Source organism: Agelaius tricolor, unplaced genomic scaffold (assembly GCF_023055355.1).
Source record: "Agelaius tricolor isolate 1412-34295 unplaced genomic scaffold, bAgeTri1.0.p SCAF_42, whole genome shotgun sequence".
Classification (NCBI taxonomy): domain Eukaryota; kingdom Metazoa; phylum Chordata; class Aves; order Passeriformes; family Icteridae; genus Agelaius; species Agelaius tricolor.
Window position 1 is genome coordinate 1,432,907 of NW_027269302.1, and position 15,111 is coordinate 1,448,017.

A 15,111-nucleotide genomic window follows, 5' to 3' on the forward strand; every position below is an offset into this window, starting at 1 on the left:
CATATTCATAGAGCCTCATGCATATCCATAAACTACTTTACATATTCCAGGAATGATTTTACATGGCCCCTCCCTGGGTCTGCCTTTTCAGAGCATGTGTGTTTCTTGGCTGTGGTTTTGGCTCCTTCTCTTTATCACCTCCAGGTTTTGGGCCTTGGTGCACTCTGCCTTCAGACGGGGAGTGCTGATAGTTGGCAGATCTGTACAGGTGTCCTCATCCCGTGTGCATTGTATGTTATCCCATCCAAGCAGGCAGTTTAACACAAGCAGCTATTTCACTGAGCTTAATTAACAACAGAAATAAAAACTTATAACAAAGTTACTTTCAGATACAGTCCCAGCCCATATTTGATCCCAGTCCAATTGATCCCAGTCTGTGTGGTCCTGATCCATATGGTCCCAGTCTGTGCAGCCCCAATCCAAAAGATCCCAGCCCATATTTGATCCCAGCCCATATTTGATCCCAGTCCATATTTGATCCCAGTCTGTGGGGTCCTGCACACACTCCCAGGGTCTGGAATTCCAGTTCCCAGCCAGGAAAAAATGTTCCTGCCCTTGAACTTCCTTCCTATCCCCTCAACAAATTGCAATAAAATTATAAACAAAGAAATAATAATTGAAATTAAATAAATTATAATAAAAAAATATCAACTCTTCTTTGCAATACTCCAACTATGATTTAACTCAAACCAAAAATAAGTATTACTATAATATTACCAATGCATATAAATAAACAAATTATATATCAAGAAATACCTTTTGAAAATTTTAACTCGATGACTAATGTACTTTAGATAAAAAAATCTAAAGGAACTAACAAGCAATCTAACACCTCTTAGTTAAACAATTCATATTACAAATATACTAAACACAAAACCAAATACCACTATAATTTCTCAGACATTTCAACCAAAAAATTAAACTTTAATAACATCCTTAAGTACTCTTGAAAAATTAAAATTATTTTTAAAACATTAATTGTGTGCGGGTGGTTTTATTTTGATATTGGTTTTTGGATTGTTTGGGTTAGATGATTTAAAACATGGGATTTTTATAGGAATTGAATCAGCTGAGAAGGTGGCACTCTGCAAACAGAATTGACTGAAAATAAATGGGACAGAAATCAGTAACTCTGAAAGTTTTATTTGCTATCAAATATATCCCACACAATCCCCATCCCATTGCTCCAAATTGGGATCCCACTTCTCCCAATCTCCTTCCAACCCCATCTCACCCTGGTGGGTGTGGAATGGATTGAGTTTGGCATGGGATTGAGTTTTTTTTAGGAGGGAACAAGGAATTTAAGGTAGGATTGAGCCTTTTTGGGTTAAAGTTCAGTTATTTTCAGTGGAATTTGAGTGGTTTTGAGGGGACAGATCCATCCCTCTTGGCTTTTGGAGTAGAGAGAGATGGAGAAGAGAAAAAAATTCAGGCAAAACCAAAGGACAAGCAGCCAGGAGTGTTCCCAACATGGATCACAGGGAATGAGAGTGACCAGGGCTGTGCCCAAAGTGCCTCCTCCAGTGGGGGATGGAGCTGCAGCAGCGCACGAAGCTCTTCCCGCACTCGGGGCACTCGCAGGGCTTCCCTTACCGGTGCCTCTGTTGGTGTTGAGTCAAGTGAGAGCTCCTGGAGAAGCTCTTCCCACACTGGGGACACTCGTAGGGCCTCTCCCCTGTGTGGATGCGCCGGTGGGTGACGAGGTGGGAGTTGCGCTGGAATCCCTTCCCGCAGTCGGGGCATTGGAAGGGCCTCTCCTCTGTGTGAATCCAATAGTGCTGGAGGAGCCTGGAGCTGGTCAGAAACCTCTTCCTGCATTTATCACACTCGTAGGGCCTCTCCCCTGTGTGGATGCGCTGGTGGGTGACGAGGGTGGAGTTGTTCTTGAATCCCTTCCCACAGTCGGGGCATTGGAAGGGCCTCTCCTCTGTGTGAATCCGATAGTGCTGGAAGAGACTGGAGCTGGTCGGAAACCTCTTCCCACACTTGGAGCACTCATAGGGTCTCTCCCCAGTGTGGGTCCTCTGGTGGCTGATCAGGTGGGAGCTCCTCCTGAAGCTCTTCCCACACTCCCCACACTCGTAGGGCCTCTCCCCAGTGTGGGTCCTCTGGTGGCTGATCAGGTGGGAGCTCCTCCTGAAGCTCTTCCCACACTCCCCACACTCATAGGGCCTCTCCCCCGTGTGGGACCTCTGGTGCCTGATCAGGCTGGAGCTCTCTCTGAAGCTCTTCCCACACTCCCCACACTCGTAGGGCCGTTCCCCAGTGTGGATCCTCTGGTGCCTGATCAGGTGGCAGTTCCACCTGAAGCTCTTCCCACACTCCATGCATGTGTGGGGCTTCTCCCCATCATGGAGCTGCTCATGGAGCACCAGCTCCGAGCTCTGCCTCCATCTCCGGCCGCCTTCCCGGCCCAGGCTGGCTCTTTCCCCCTCACATCCCCGCCATCTGCGTTTGCAGCCCCTCCTCGTGCGGCAGCTCCGGGCCTTTTCCTCCCCGTTGGCTTCCTGCGCCGTGGAGCCGCTCAAAACGGCCTCTGCCACCAGGTTCTGCCGCGGGCATTTGTCCTCCCTGCTCTCCATGCTCAGCTCCTGCTCTGGGCGAGGAAGGACAAGGACAGCATGGGATTTGCCTCCGTGCCACAGGCAAGGGCAACGAGATCCCCCCAGGGCTGTGCTGCAGCCGGGGGCCGTGCTGGGCTGGGAGATGGAGCAGCACAGAGGGGAAAGGGGCACTGACTTCCTCCTCACCTGCCTCAGTGTCCCAGAGCATCTTCCTCTTCCTCACAGCCTCACAGGGGTTGGCAATGTGAAATCCTGGTTTGGAGAAAACAAGGGATGAGCACCTGGAGTTTGAAGTTCCCCCCACCCAAGTCCATCTCTACAAGTCACCGGCCATCTGGGCTCCAGAAAACCCTCCCAAACACCAAGATTCAGCCATGAAAAAGCCTTCCAGGAGTTCCCCATCCCTGGTCCCTCCCCTCTGGTGTTCGGGGATTCCCCCCTGTCCCAGCTGCTGGGGTCAAACTTGGATTGGGGGTCCCGCTTCTCCTGGGTGCCCGCCCTGCCCAGGCTGCTGGCAGTGCCAGCAATGCCAAAAGCTCCCCCCTCTTGGCTCTCCCCATTTCGGGATGCCGGGGCTCTTTGGGCTCCCGGGCTCCCTTCTCCCCTCATTCTCTGCCCTGGGCTGCAGCGGCTCCAAGGAGTCCCCCCTGCCCCTCTCCAGGCTCTTGAGGCTCCTGCCAATGGCGGCGCTCCCCCCTCTCTGGCCTCCCCACTTTGGCCTCCTGGGGCACACAGGGCTCTGCTCCTCCAGGCTGCCTCTGCCGGCAGCCGCCACCGCCACCCCCCGATGTCCCCCCGAGGGGCCTTTTCCGCTCAGCCTTGGACTTCTTCATTCTCCAAACATCCCCCCAAAAACCCAACCCAGGGACCCCCCGGGATATCCGGGCCGGGCTCCCCCTCCCCGCTCACCGGAGCCATGGGGGGGGCGATGATCCCACAGGTGGGGGCTGCGAATTCAGGCAGGGATCGAGACCGCGTGGCTCCCTCAGCTCAGCCTTGATCTGCCTTTGTCCCTCCTCTTCCTCTTCCTCCCATCATCCTCTTCCATCCCCCCTCCAGCTCCTCTCTTATGCCCACCGGCTTCTCAACTTCCATCCCTGCCCTTCCATCCCTTCTCCTCCTCCCTAACCCCACCTCCTTCTCCTCCTTCCATCGCTGCTCTCTCTCCGCCTTCATCCCTCCCCTTCCATCCCTCATCCCTTTCCTCCTCCTCCCCCTTCTACCCGCCTCCTCCTCCCCCTCCATCCCTGCCCTTCCCTCCCTCCTCCTCCTCCCCCAGCAGCAGCCACACCCTCGGTGCCCCGTTCCCGCAGCCCTCGCAGCCCGCGGCAGCAGCGGCCATGGAGCCGGGCCAGGTCGGCATGGGCAGCGCGGGGCTCTCGGCTGCTCCCAGCCGCTGCGGGCGGGGGGAACCCGGCCCGGGCCAAAGGAGAGGCAAACTGGGCAAACTGGGGGCAGATCACAAAGCTAAGGATGCAGCAGGAAATGGAGCTGAAAGAGTTAGTTTAATATTAACTCCAAACGAGGAAAAACTGGAAATTCCAAAGTTTAGGGAAGCCGAGAAAAAAGAATTAAACAAGATAGGAAATGAACAAGATAAATCAGGGAAATAGAAACTTCTACATGACTTAATAAAATGTGCTTGCTAGGAAAATATTAGAAGATGTGCATCAGAAACCCCACTGGCGTACTCAAGCTTTGTGTGATCATTTTTTAAGGAATTTTGGGTGCACTGGGATTTTTGGTGTAGCAAAGCAAGTCACTGAAAGATGCTTAATTTGCCAAAGGATAAATAAAAAGGTGATGAGAAAAACAACATTAGGAGGTCATGAGTTAGCTCGTCGACCATTTCAAAATATCCAAGCAGAAGTTTAGATTTGTTAGGTTCTGGATTTATTTGTAAAAAAACCCATTTAATCTAGAAGAAAGAGAAGATGCCATATGTTAGACAGGAGATTTTAGGAGAATAAAAATCTTTGAAGTATCAGAAACACCCGAGGAAAAAACCAAGAAAATAAAAAGGGGAAATGAAAGGGAGGGGAACAAGAGGAAAAGTCAGAAAGAGAGTGGGATCCTCTGCATCTCTTGCCCCCTCCGTTGACGGCCGAGGCGCCTGTCCCGGGTCCCGGCTCGCTGCCCGCCTCAGCTCCGCCTGCCCCGGTTTCCATCCCAGGTGCGGGCTCACTGCCCAGGGCAGCTCCACCTGCCCCGGCGCTGGCGGTGAATTTGTGTGCCCTGGCCCCACTGCCCGGCCCGCGGCCGCTCTGCCGGCCATGCTGGGCAAGATGGGGTTGCTCTGTCCTGCCGCGTGGGCCGAGGTCACCGCGCCGACCGCACCGAGGGCGGGTCCCAGCCATCCCATCCCCGGCTGCCCTGCCCGTGCCAGCTGCGCTGGGCAGCGCCGCTGCTTCTGCCGGGGTCTCCCACCTGCCTTTTCTCTGCCGGGAGCTGCCGGATCAGCCGCCAGAAGCCATGTGGGGGCTGCCCACGCTCCGGCTCGGCCTCCACGGGAAGATCCCCCTCTGGCGATTCCGGCAGCAGACCCTGCCCACACTCCGACCGAGCCTCGGCGGGATATCCTCCCCTGACCCCTCCTGCTCTGAGTTACGTCCCCTTGGTAACCACAGCTCCTGCTGTTCAGGGAAAATCCCTCTCTCTACAGGAAGCACCTTATCGAAACACTAGGAGTTCAGTTAAAAGGCAGCCCTCTCCAAATTCTTTCCCAAAACACGGGAGAAAGGCTATAGAAGGTAAAAAAGTGAAAGAGTTAGATGAAGGGATTGCTCTATTGCCGTGAAGAGAGGTTCCCATGGCAGGGATGCGCTGCCCCGCCCCGCGGGAGCCACCGGCGCCCCTGCCGGCCGCGCCCGGAACTGCACCCAAGGGGAAAGCGCCGCAGCCGAAAGGCCGGGACCGGCTCCGGGCTCTGTTTGTTGTCACTGCCGGAGCTGTTGATACACACTACTATCATTATATTATACACACTAGTAAAGAACCGTTATTCCTAATCCCCTATCTTTGCCTGAGAGCCCCTTGATTTCACTATCCTAAAAATTAAGAGGGAGGGGGTTTGCATTCTCCATTCCAAGAGAGGCTTTTTCTGCCTTCCCAAGCAGACACTGTCTTGTAAAGCAAGACAAGCACCCACAGGCACTGAGGGGGGCTGCAGGAGGGGCAGAAGAAGGCCCTGCAGCACTTGGGCACAAAGGCCCAGCAGGTGAATGCAAGAAGGGAGCAGCAAAAGGCCAAGCTGAAGGCAAAGGCCAGGGCAGAGCTCCTACAGCCCCTGAGGGATCAGCCCCAGGGCCCAAGGGGGCCCCAGCACCCAGGGCACGGCTCGGCCACAAGCACCCGGCAGAGGCATTGCCCTCCTCGGCAGGGCACAGCCCACCCAAACAGCCCCTGGCAAGGAATCAGGGCTCCAGCTGCAGGGCACAAGGACACTGCAAGCAGAGACAGCAGCACCCTCAGGACCAGCAAGTCCAGCCCGTGATGGACATGGATTGGCAGGGCTGTCACAGCTCCCATCACACCAGAGACCCTCCACACAGGAGCCCTTGAAAACATTCAGGTGGGTCTGCTTTGAGAGGAGGCATTTTCTGATGGACACAGGGCCTCTCAATCTGCTCTGAATCTTAGACCTAAAGGGGAAAATAGTACAGGAATATTTTAATTTTTAAGGGAATGAGTGGGAAAGATGAGCAGGTATGATTTGTTCAACCACTATTAGAAGCTGTGGGGGATAGGTTTGAAATAAATTTCTTTTTCTTCTTCCTGTGATTGTAATTAACTAGGAAGGAATTTGAGAGCTGGATTTTAATACTGTAAAAAGGGATACAGAGGCTAGTTCTGTTGTACCTCTGTGTCAAAAGTCTGACAAGGCCTATGCTGAAGTGAACCCAGAAGTGTGGGCAGCCCCAGGGAAATACAGAAAATTAGATATGGAGCCTCTACAAATTAAAGCAACCAGGACAAGCAATACCCTGTTCCAAGAGAGGGAAGGAAGGGCTCACAGCCTGGTATTGAGTCCCTGTTAAAGGCAGGGCATTGGAGCCAAGGGTGTCTCCCTACAACACTCCTATCCTGCCAGTCAACAAACTGGATGGATGGACACAAGGAGGAAACACAGAATTTTCAAGTGTTAAAATTAAGATTAACTGAGGCGAGTGGCCTGGGCCTTCCAGACAGGGAAAAAGAATTTGAATTATAGGTGGACGTTAAACAGGGTCTTGCCAAAGGAATTCTTGTGCTAAAATGTTTAACCCAGTGGCCAGAGAGCAGCCTCATTGTCTGCAGAATTGTGCAGCCACAGCTTCCGTGGGAGCAGAGGCTGAAAACTGATGACAACAGGAGGATCTCCTAGAGTTCAAGTCTGGCATCAAGTTAAAGCTTTGACAACCAAAAGAGCCTCTAAATGGATGAGCAGGGCTCGGTGATTACAGTATGAAACTTGTTCAGTGGCACAGGAGGATTCAGAACTGAGGACAGGGCAAGGGTTTAACCCAGCCTCCTGTTTGAACAGCCTGGAGAGGGGCTGGCAAGGAACCCAGGACTGCACTCAAGGGACAGAGCTCCCGAGCCCGGCTGGGAGAGATTGATGGGACATTCCCTGGCCTGAGGGAGACAATGTGTTTGTGGATGGCTCTGCAAGGGCAGCAGGAGGGAAAAGAGCTACAAGACAGGCTGTTATTAAGGAAGGGGAATCAGACAAAGCGCAGGTCACCGGCCCATGCTCAGCTCAACCCGCGGAGCTGTGGGTGCTTGTAAGAGCCTGGCACTGAAATGCCCTGAGCAGGAAGGCTTCAAAATCTTCTGCTGACACTATGGCACCTAACAGGGGGGCAAAAGCAATTCTGACTGCTTCAGCAAGCACTGGATCACTTATTAACCTATTTCTAAAAGAAATAATTCAAAGATAATGGATTGTGGAAGCCATAGATTCAGATGGGGAACTCATTTTACAGGAAAGACCCTTCAGGGGGTTATGGCAGCTTTAGGAATACAATGGGACCTCCATAACCCCTGGCAAGCCCAGAGCTCGGGTTGGGTAGAAAGAATGAATGGGGAAATAAAGAAACACCTTTGGAAGCTGGAGATAGAAACCAAGATGCCATGGGTACAGCTTTTGCCATTGGCCTTGGCAAGAAAAAGAGCCAGACCCAAGGCAGATATTCAATTATCTCCCTTGGAATTCATGTCTGGAATTCCTTACCTGGGCAATCCTCCACCTAGTGCAGGGTGGAAATAAGGGATGTAAATGTAAGGCAGGCTGTAGCCAGGATCCTGTCTCCTGTGGAATCTCTCCCGCAGGAAGCTGGGCTGGCACAGAGCCTGCCCTGGGACTTTGCTGTTGCCAACACCCAGCCAGGCCATCGGCTCCTGCCTAAGGAGTGCAAAGCAGCACCACTGGTGGCCAAGGGGCCCACGCCAAGTGTCCCTGAGGCCAGAAACAGCCGCCAGCACAGCTGAGCACGGGGGGACCCCTCAGCCTGGCCTCAGGGGCTCTGAAGCCCCGGAGATTTGCACTTCCCGCCTGCAGCAGGACCATGGGAGCCGCCCCTGAGCCTGCCCTGAAGGCAACGCAGCAGCAGCCAGGGCTCCACAGCGGGCCAAGCCCCTGGGCCTGCCCACAGATCCTCTGCTCAAACCCTCGGGAATCCTGGCCACCCTCCCCTGGCACCTCCAGCCACTGCGGCCAAGCCTCGCTGCCGCTGCTGCAGCTCCAGCGCTGGCTGGGCCTGCACTGCCACAGCTGCTGGGGAGCACCGCGGCACAATTCCACCCTGGGGCTCACTCACACCCACACTCTGGGCTGACTGCGACTGCACTGCTGCAAAATGTACCCATCCTGCTTCTTTTAAATCTTATTTCTCTGCTCAGAAAGGTTTCTCTACTCAAAGGTTTGCCTTTGGGAAAGAAATTTTAAAGGTTTTATTTAAGGGGTTCCCAGTCTGTTCGGATGTTAAACTCATCTCCACCACTCAATGGAGACGAGTTTAACATCCGAACAGACTGGGAATAGCCCAAAAGACACCCACAGAGATAACGACCAGCAACAAAACATCAAGGTCCCGCAGCAAACAGCAACCAACAGCTACCCCAGACACTGCCCCCGCACAGCTGGAGACACCTGGTCTGGAAAAGGCTGAGAAGGAAATCCAGGAGTGTGGGCCGAATTCACATCAGAGGGGAAGAAATCCGAGTCTAATAGGAAACCAAATACTAAAAACTTACACGACTTGGAAGCAATGAACATTAAAGCAGTGGATTTAGATTGGTTCAGACTAGGTAAAGTTTCGGAAAAATCGAGTAAAACTGACATGTCATGGAATGATTTTTTCTGCACAGCCGGGCTATGTGTGGATGAAAGTATTTCTGTTGCACATCCTGGCCAGAACCAAGTAATGCCTTGACTCTCTCACACTAAAGAGATTCTTGGAGAGTTTTTGTTTTCCCTACAGTTTCAGTGATAAGATTACAACATGAGAAACATTTTTTATAATAATCCTACTTTATATTGTCAGGTAGGTTTGGGACAGAAGGGTGAGAATCAATTTTTGGTCTGGGTTTTTCCATGTTTGCCTTTATGTTGCATTTTGCAAAATTGAAGAGCTTTAACCGTGATACTTTTAACTCTTAAATAGTTAATACTTTTTTTAAAAAAAGCAGGGTGAAGCTGCAAAGGGAAACAGCAAATGGAGAATGTTGGGAAAACTTTACTATAAATAAATGGGGGGGAATTGAGATGAGGGACTACATTTTGTTCGTCATGAAAAAGAGACCAGTGTGTTACAAGAGTTGTCTGCTGACTATTTCTGTACTACTTCATGAGATATGAGCTACAAGGATACCAGGGAAGGGGTTGCAGGAGCCCACACATAGTCCCACCCAGCAAATGGTACAAACAGATAACTCACAGAGATAACGACCAGGGAAAAGCTGGGGAAGGGGCAGGGGCAGATAAACAGTCTGCAAGGCAGGACATTTGCTTGCTTAAGCTTGATAGGGCACATATTGCATTAATCATAAGATTCTGGTAATTTTCCACGGAGAAGTCACCAAATAAGGACATAGGGTAAAGAAGACGCAGCTGAGGAAGACTCCACAGCCTTTATCACCGACCACCAGGAGACAGAAGGATGACCCCCTAGCAACAACCAGCGCAGGCGCAGAGAACTCTGAGATAACATGGACTCCTGAAGGATGGAGAGGATAAAAGGACTGAATCAGAAACTAGTTGGGGCGGCAGTTGGTGGAGCGGAGACTCCCCTGTCGCCCAGCGCTGAGCCTTTGCTTACGTAGTATAACTGCTTCAATAATTAATAAATTCTTTGATTGGAAATTACTCGTTTTGAGTCAATTTTATAACAATTTGGTGCCGTGACTCAGATGAGAGTTTGGATCGGGTAAGATCTACCCAGAGTGGGGGGCGCCTCATCCAGTGCTTTCCGGGTGGCCCCTCTGGGAGAACCTCCGCCACTCTCACCGACGACCCTAAAATATATACTAGTAAGCAAACGGGACAAATTATACCGGTGAACCCCTTAATAATCTGTGCACGGAGTCCGGACGAAGACGCAGGACGCGTAAGTATAAAAGGGAATCCGTTCGGGCGGGGTTGGGATCCCGGAGTGTGGCGGTGGACAAGTGTGAATGAGAGGAGGGCCGGCAGCCGGACTCTCCAAGTGAGTGTGGACCCTTGAGTAGTGCGGTTCCCGTAGACCCGCGAAGGGCTCGGGCCACGAAAAAGGGGAAGTGAAAGGAATTTGAGAGTGAAAGAAGGCACTCCGGACGAATGGGGCAGGGGAAAAGCAAGACCCCAACCCAAGTCAAACTCCCCCCCATTCCAAGGGACAGCCCCCTAGGATTCATGCTTAGTAATTGGAAGCATTACCCGGGGACCGAGACTAAGGATAGGGCCAGAATGATACATTATTGCATGGAAGTATGGGGTGGGAAAGAGATTTCCAAAAAAGTTTTTTGGCCCGTGTTTGGATCATCTGAAGACTGGGTTCGACAGGACTTGAACCTATGGGTAAATTCTAAAGAGCCCTTCTCGTAAGAAGAGAGTGATTATGCCAAAATATGGGTAGCAAGACCCGAAGTGTATGTTTTCCAATTAAGAGAAGGGAAAGGGGATCCGGACAAAAAGGGGAAGAGGGACAATCATTTGGGCGACTTAATTATAGCACCGCCCCCATATGTCCCACCGCCAGCACCCAATGCCCCACCACCTCCACAACCACCTGCACCGAACAATGATGAAGAGGGTAACCAAGGGGAGGTTAACCAAACCGGTTACCAAGGCCCGATTACAAGGAGCCGCAGTAGGGTTGAGACGGGGTTATTCCCTCTACGGGAGATGCCCATGGGTGGACCACAGGCGGGTATAGGATTTATTACTGTCCCCTTGAGTTCGGCAGATGTACGAGACTTTAAGAAGGACATGGGACATTTATTAGAGGACCCTTTTGGGGTAGCCGAGAGGGTCGACCAGTTCTTAGGACCAAACATCTATACCTGGGAAGAAATGCAGTCCATTTTGGGCATTCTGTTCTCTACTGAAGAACGGAATATGATAAGAAGGGAAGGAATGTGTATTTGGGACACGCAGCATGTCCAAGGCCCGGCTGCGGACGCTAAATGGCCCCTACAGAACCCCCATTGGGACCACCAAAATGCGGCACATAGAACACATATGCAGGATTTAAGGACCATAATTATTCAGGGGATTAGGGACTCAGTCCTGAGGGGGCAAAATACAGATTGGGCATTCAATGATAGGCAAAAGAAGGACGAGTCGCCTACGGAATGGCTCGAGAGATTACGGCGGAACTTATGATTGTACTCCGGAATGGACCCCGATAGCCAAACTTCACAGTCAATGCTGAAAGTCCATTTCGTTTTAAAATCGTGGGACAACATAAAGAAGAAAATCCAGAAGTTAGAGGACTGGCAGGACAGGGGGCTGGATGAACTGCTTAGGGAGGCACAGAAAGTATATGTCCGTAGGGACGACGAAAGAGACCGCAGACAAGTAAGGTTGATGGTCGCAGCAACAGGTGGGGAGAGGTACCAAAGAGAAGGGCGAAAGGGAGGTTCGAGTGAACAAAAAGAGAAAAGTATAGGGGAGTCAGAAGGGGTGAAGGTGTGTTTTTATTGCGGAAAAAAAGGGCATTTTAAGCGAGAATGTAGAGTCCGAATCAGAGACGAGAAGCAGTTCCAAATGGACTAGGGGGGTCAGGGGCTCTATTTGGTGGGGACCCGGAAAAATCATAAAGAGCCCTTGATAAAACTTAAAGTGGGTCCCCACAACCAAGAAATGGAATTCTTGGTAGATACAGGGGCAGAAAGATCCACGGTACAGAACCTACCAAAAGGATGTACCATCTCTAAAGAAACTGCCACTGTCATAGGGGCAAAAGGGGAACCTTTTGAAGTACAAATCATTAAAAATGTGACTATAGAATCAGGATCCAAAATAGGGATGGGAAATCTATTATTGGTACCCGAGTCAGATTATAATCTGCTCGGGCGAGACATGATTATAGAATTAGGGATTAGTATAGGTGTAGATAATAAGGAATTAAAAATTAAATTATGCCCTTTAAGGGTAGAAGATGAAAAGCAAATTAACCCCGAAGTCTGGTACACGCCTGAGAGCGTGGGACAGCTAAAAATCACTCCATTTTCGGTAACTATCAAAAATCCGGATGTCCCCGTCCGAATTAAGCAATACTCATTATCCCCAGAAGGGAGACGAGGATTAAAACCAGAAATAGAAAGGTTGTTGAATAATGGATTGTTAGAACCCTGTATGTCTCCGTTCAATACTCCCATCCTACCAGTTAAAAAGCCAAACGGCACCTATCGATTGGTGCATGATTTAAGGGAAATAAACAAGCGAATGTAGCCCAGTTCCCGGTGATGGCAAATCCTTATACCCTCTTGACTAAACTGGGGCCTGAGAATTTATGGTACAGTGTTATAGATCTCAAAGATGCCTTTTGGGCATGCCCTTTGGCTAAAGAAAGCCGGGATTATTTTGCATTTGAATGGGAAGACCCCGATACGGGGAAGGAGACAACAATTAAGATGGATGGTACTCCCTCAAGGATTCACTGAGTCCCCTAATCTCTTCGGGCAGGCTTTAGAGCAAATTTTACAGGATTACCAAGTGGGGCCAGGGGTTACATTAATCCAATACGTAGATGATCTACTCCTGGCGGGGCAGCAGGAAGAGAATGTACGGAAAGAAAGTATTAAGTTATTGAACTTTTTAGGCTTAAAGGGATTGAAAGTCTCCAAGGCAAAACTACAATTTGTCGAAGAAGAAGTAAAATACCTAGGCCATTATCTAAAGAAAGGAGAGAAGAGAATAGACCCCAAACGAATACAGGCGATTTTAGCATTACCAATTCCAAGAAATAAGAGACAAATCAGGCAAATACTTGGACTAACTGGTTATTGTCGACAATGGATTGAAAACTACAGTAGTAAGGCGACTTTCTTGTATCAGAAACTTACTCAAGAGGGACTCCTAAAATGGGATCAGGAGGACACCGAAAGGCTGCAAGAGCTTAAAGAGAGCCTAATCCATGCCCCGGTATTAAGTTTACCTAATACTAATAGACCCTTCTTTTTGTTCATAAACGTAGACAAGGGGGTCGCATATGGGGTCCTTACTCAAGAATGGGCAGAGAAAAGGAAACCGGTGGCTTATCTCAAAGATCTTGGACCCAGTAAGCAGAGGATGGCCTACGTGCTTACAAGCAATTGTAGGATGTGCTCTTTTGGTAGAAGAAGCCCGGAAAATTACATTTAATAGCAGCCTGAAAGTGCTGTCCCCCCATAACATACAGGGAGTCTTACAGCAAAAGGCTGAAAAATGGATCTCAGACGCAAGGCTTCTAAAATATGAAGGAATACTAATTGAGGCTCCAAATTTAACTCTAGAAACTACTAATATCCAAAATCCAGCTTCCTTCTTATATGGAGGACCAGAAGAAGCACTAACACATGATTGTATAGTGACTATAGAAGAACAGACAAAAATCAGACCAGATTTGGAAGAAGAAGAATTGGAAAAAGGAGAAAGACTGTTTGTGGATGGATCCTCCAGAGTAGTTGAGGGAAGGAGAAAATCAGGATATGCTATCATAAGGGGACCCAACCTGGAAGTGATAGAATCGGGACCCCTTAGTGGATCCTGGTCCGCCCAAGCATGTGAACTATATGCTGTACTACGAGCCCTGGAATGGTTAACAGGAAAAGATGGGACTATTTTTACGGACTCGAAATATAGCTATGGGGTAGTCCATACATTTGGCAAAATATGGGAGGAAAGAGGACTAATAAATTCACAAGGGAAAGGTTTAGTTCACCGTAAATTAATATTAGACATGCTCAGTGCCCTACGAAAACCTCGAAAAATAGCTATAGTTCACCTGAAAGGTCACCAGAAAGGACTGGATTTGAGAAGTAGGGGAAATAATGCAGCTGACCAGGAGGCTAAACGGGCTGCCCTGAGACTCCTCACTTTGCAGGAAAACATAGAACACTCCCAAACGCCAGAACCTGACCCCGACATCAAGTTTAATAAAGAGGAAGAGAATAAAATGCAAAAACTAGGAGCTAAAAGGGATGCACAAGGAGCATGGAAATTAGCAGATGGCAGAGAAATAATAATACCAGAGCATTGGCACATAGATTACTGACTAAGATACATCAAAAAACACATTGGGCATCACAGGGACTGGTAGATTATTTTGCTGCAAAGTATGTGAGTGTGGGAATCTGGGACATTGCCAAACAAGTAACCAGAGGATGCCTAATTTGCTTACAAGTAAATAGAAAAAATTTGAGAAAATTACCGGAGGGAGGCCGACCGCTAGCGAAAAGGCCTTTCTCCCACATTCAGATAGATTTCACCGAGCTCCCCAAAGTAGGGAGAACCAAATATTTATTGGTCTTGGTGGACCACCTAACACATTTTGTGGAAGCCTTCCCAACCGTAAGAGAAACAGCCAAAGTAGTTACGAAAATATTGATGGAAGAGATAATCCCGAGATACGGGGTCCCAGAAGTCATCGACTCAGATAGAGGGCCGCATTTTATTTCCCAAGTTACCCAAAACTTAGCAACAGCTCTGGGCATACGGTGGGAACAACATGCCCCCTGGCATCCCCAGAGCTCTGGACGAGTTGAACGAATGAATGGGGAAATAAAAAAGCAATTGACCAAACTGGTAGCAGAAACCAATTTGACCTGGGTTAAATGTATTCCTCTAGCGTTGCTAAATATAAGAACAAGACCTAGAGCTGATTTAGGGGTATCACCCTTTGAAATGATGTATGGGATGCCGTATAACCTAGAAAATCCTAACAAACATCCTGTCATTAATGACACATGTACGCAAAAATATTTGGTGAAATTGACAAAGTACAGAAAGGCATTATGGGAAAAAGGTATGTTAGCACAACGGCCTCCTTTAGATTTTATCTTACACCAGGTACAGCCAGGAGATTGGGTGCTCGTGAAAAGCTGG

The 15,111-nt window shown here is 49.6% G+C and overlaps 1 protein-coding gene across 1 annotated transcript; it reads right to left on the bottom strand.

The window, feature by feature from the left end:
* Positions 1–352: 352 nt before the first annotated feature.
* On the bottom strand, positions 353–3,726 carry LOC139603890 (zinc finger protein 436-like). Its single transcript, XM_071454892.1, has 2 exons — positions 3,474–3,726; positions 353–2,816 (listed from the first exon to the last, which is right to left on the bottom strand). Exon 2 carries the CDS (start codon positions 2,580–2,582, stop codon positions 1,590–1,592), a length of 993 nt encoding a protein of 330 aa, XP_071310993.1. The 5' UTR covers positions 2,583–2,816; positions 3,474–3,726; the 3' UTR covers positions 353–1,589.
* Between the last annotated feature and the right edge of the window lie 11,385 nt (positions 3,727–15,111).

Bases quoted from the DNA above. Each gene is read 5' to 3' on its own strand.
- LOC139603890 (XM_071454892.1), bottom strand. From the start codon at position 2,582: ATGGAGAGCAGGGAGGACAAATGCCCGCGGCAGAACCTGGTGGCAGAG.